Raw genomic sequence first — 3,990 nt, forward strand, 5'->3', positions numbered from 1 at the left:
AGCTCTCGCCCGAGCGCGATGGCAGCGCTCAAAGACCCAACCCCGATTGGCGCGCGGTGTTCGGCAGCGCTGCCCTCGCTCACCGCCACCACTCGCTGTCTCTGGGGCAGCGACGCGGGGAGAGCGGGAGGGCGGGATGGAGCCGCTGTGCTGCGGGCGGTGAGGCGGGAGGATGCCATCCCACGGGTCCTGAACCTGCCGAGGCTTTCACAGCTCCTGAAATAACCGCTTTTGCTACGTATTGTGCTTCTCACGGGGAAAATACACCGTCTCTTACTAGCGAAAACTAAATGGCTTTGCACTTGCACCACTGAAAGCGTGTTCTTTTGTTTCCCCTGTGGGCTGCAGGATGTAGGTAGGTTTTCACAATGTTTTCACAATATTTTCCCTCGAAGTAGACAACCGCTGCGCTATAGATTGGGTGGTGCCTATGGAAGATCACTGCGCACGTTAGTTAATTAGAGCTTTTAGTAGCTCTGGCTCTTGCTGCTGTAGCGTTTACTCCTCATCACGCTGTGGTTTGCCACAGTTTTGTTGCCGAGTGAAGAAATCCAGGGGGCAGAGGGGTTTCTGTAGAGGGAGGGCTCTCCGGCCGTCAGTGCAGCGAGCTTTCGCGTCCCACCGACCCGCACCTGCTGTTGGGCCACCGTCCTGCAAGCCGCTGCCTTCTTCCAGGTGGCATCCTCGCTGTCTGTGCCTCTTCCCTGTAAAAGGTGTCTAGTATGCCTTGTTTTCCCCAGTAAGTTGTGAAGCTTTAATGAGCGCTTATATATATATATATATATATCTTCCTTCATCAAATATCCACAGAATGTAAATGTGTGTTCAGAACGGTTTGGTCTGACGCGGATGTCTCCTCTGCGTAGGTACGCTGTTCTTTGTGGGCAGTTGTCGGAACATGAGAGTATTCAGAAGCGCATTCAAACTGGGTATGTTTTTAAGGTGAGTAGAAAGGACGTGCTGTTTGTTGTGTAAGTATTGAACGCTATATATTTCCATAGCAGTAAGTTAGGAAAATGGGCTGCAGCTCTTGTTGGGGACCACCAGGTCTCAAAGAGACGCTGGGAGTGGGCGGTTTGGGCTGAGGAAGGTGATGCCAGCGACGTGTGATGAGGGTGACTGGTCTGGCTCTGCACTTTTGCACACTATCATATCAGAAAAAAAAATGGAAAGAAAAGTCTTGCAAATGAAATGTACGTATATGATGAGGCTGAGAACTTGAAACATGAAATCACCGTGTGGTAATAAGATGCAGCACCATCTCTTCTTCGGTAACTGCCTGCGAGTGTGCTTGCGCCCTCCCGTAAATGCAAAGCAGTTATTTTTCAAAGAGGTTAATCTGCCTCGGATGCCTTTCTTTGCCTTCCCCCCCAGCGGGGGTGCTGCCGGGTAAGTGGGTGCCCTTGGAAGAGTTGCTACGGAACAGGCCACGGGAATTACTGCCTGTCAGCTGTTGACGTGACCCCCGAGTTGGTTATGGCAAAGCTCTGAAAAGGCGGTAGAAGAAAAGGAAGGGCGGCTTCGGTTTTGTGCGTGTAGTAATACACAGAATTCTCATCTCTGAGGCTGATCGAGCGCTGGTTTTCTATGTTCGCTGAAAGCATTTTAAGAAAATTTGGAATCTCTTTGTAGCTGTAATTTTATTGATCCCTGACACTTAAACTGTGGACTTCTTCCTTGCTGCATTTGCTCGTCTGCTTTTGTGGCTATTGTATTTGCTTATAACAAAAACGTAACGTGTGTTGGTGATGATTCTCCGTAGGAACACATCGATAAAGCGATTGAGCTGAAACCAGAGGATCCAAAGTCTTACTACCTTTTGGGCAGGTGGTGTTACCAGGTGAGATAGTTTATTACTACTTGTTGCTGTTTCTCCCTCCTTGGAATTTCATTCCCTGTTTGAGTGGAAGATGGGTGGATCCAAACCACCAGCCATGAGGGTGAGGACGCTCTTTAGTTACTGAAGTCAGATATTGTACCAGAAAGTACAGGTATGGAAACGTCCTCATTGCCCAATTAGTTCAGAAGTTGCGCTTGCGTGGGGTCTAGCAGCTCTCGTTTCAGTCCTGAAACAGTCCCGAGAACAACACTCCGCTGAGGAATACTATAAATGCATCGCGTTCAGAAGCCTCGTAGGATGTAAAAGCTCACGCTCTTGTACGTGGAGCTCCTCAGTGCTTCTACAGAAGCAGTAGTGAAACTGTTGTCTGCCAGGACACGGCGGCTCATTTGGAATCTCCACTTTCCATCCGAGTTGTTTTCTTCACCACAACGGAGGGGTCTTAGTCCATCTCCCTCTTGGCTGCCTCCCGTTACACCTAAAATTTGTCCTTCATCCTGGTGTTACCGCTCGAAGCACGAGATTGTAAATGGTGCAGGTTTAAGAGCGCAGTTCCGTACGGGCAGTGGCATTTGCGCTGGCGACTGGAGTACTTTTCTCCTCGAATCAGCAAAATGCTTCAGCAGTACCTGGTGTACCTCTGCCGTAGGGTAAGACCTGCTGGGGCTTCTGCCGTTCCGTTTATTTATTGCCACGTTTCTGGTCTTCCTTTTCCCCCTGGTTTTTCCCTCTTTCCCAGAGGGAAGCTCTTTGCTGAACTGCTCTGAACTGGAGCTCAGGCGGCTTTGGGGTTCCGGATTTAGTTTTCTAGTGACTGCAGGCGGCACGGGGGGGAAGTGGTGAGGAGCGGATTAAGGGAAGCGCTAGCTGCAAACTAGCTTACTGTTCCCCGGGCTTTACCCAGTAAAAACAAACTACCTTCAGTCCTTCAAGCGCATATGGATGTGATCAAGGACATGTCAGGGCTGGCAAGAGCTTCTGCGCGCGGTCTATCTCTGTAATCTTTTGCATGTGTTTCCTCTGCCCTCGCTACGCAGAGCGCCGGAGGTAGGAGAAGCAGCGTGCCGGCTGCTCTGTGTTTCTTGACAGGCAAAAGCTCGGAGTCAAATACCATAAATCAGATTTAGTGCCTATAAAAAGAAATAAGGGTTTGCAGTAACTATCTGCTTCTCAGTTTATACGACTCGAAAGCTCTTTGCTGCTGTCAGAAACGAAGTCACGCTGTGGAGATTGTAGCTGAGCTAATTGACAGCGGTAATTACAGAGGAGCAGTGAGCCAAGCTAGTGGAAGCTCGGAGCTCTCTGTTCTGTTGTGGCCTTCCTACGCAGCCTTACTGCCCCTGGACCTGCTGAGGCTGGGAAACACCAACGCCTGTGTGTAGAAATACATTAGTCCCCTTGCTATTCAGCTTTGTAAGAACTATACAGTATTACACAAGGAAGCTGTTATCAGGAGTTACAGTCCTATGCATCCTTTCCCCCGTTGGAATGTCAGGGTGTTTCTTAGAGAGAGCGGAGCTGGGAGCAGAGAGTTCATGAAATAATTATAATAACTACCTTTTCCCCCAAATGAGACTCTGTTGGTGGGAAGGCTTTACCCTGCCCCTCTCGAGGGGCGTTTGTAGGGTGGGAACACGTTCTCCTACACGATTTAAGCTGGGAGGGGGGAGGGCAGCGTGTGTGTGGTGGCTGTGCTGGATGGGCAGGACGTGCCGGGAGCCGGTGGGGTGGCGGTACGGCGGGTTGGGGTTTTGGCCCCTCCACACCCCCCCTGCGCTGTTGCGCGCCTGTAACGTTCAGTTGCAGGGACAAATCTGGCTTATAGCGTCGTGCGTGGGGCAGCTGGCGTACGGAACTGCAAAAGCCGACTCGGGACAAGGAAAAGCAAATGGGGTTTCACTCTGCGGCCAGACTTGGGTCCTGTTGGGTACTGGTCCAGAGTCTGCCAGCGCTACCGAAGCTTCGGCTTTCCCGCAGGGGCACGAGCCAGCTCCGAGGAACCGGGTAACTCCTCGTCGGCGTACCTTCGCCTGTGCTGTGTCCCTGGTGGGCTTGGCGGTTTCATCTCTCTGTCTCTGCAGGTTTCCCACCTGGGATGGCTCGAGAAGAAGACGGCTTCTGCTTTGTTTGAAGCCCCTCCGACAGCCCCT

At 51.3% G+C, this 3,990-nt stretch overlaps 1 protein-coding gene across 1 annotated transcript in view; it reads left to right on the forward strand.

Annotated features, from left to right (window-relative positions):
* The window catches only part of RMDN3 (regulator of microtubule dynamics 3), a 30,878-nt gene that overhangs the window by 21,189 nt on the left and 5,699 nt on the right, over nucleotides 1-3,990 (forward strand). Inside the window, exons 7-9 of the mRNA XM_009892441.1 lie at nucleotides 867-942; nucleotides 1,763-1,840; nucleotides 3,922-3,984. Of these exons, the coding sequence (XP_009890743.1) occupies nucleotides 867-942; nucleotides 1,763-1,840; nucleotides 3,922-3,984 (217 nt within the window). The remainder of the gene's footprint in view (nucleotides 1-866; nucleotides 943-1,762; nucleotides 1,841-3,921; nucleotides 3,985-3,990) is intronic.

Source organism: Charadrius vociferus, unplaced genomic scaffold, assembly GCF_000708025.1.
Source record: "Charadrius vociferus isolate BGI_N301 unplaced genomic scaffold, ASM70802v2 scaffold1039, whole genome shotgun sequence".
Lineage (NCBI taxonomy): Eukaryota > Metazoa > Chordata > Aves > Charadriiformes > Charadriidae > Charadrius > Charadrius vociferus.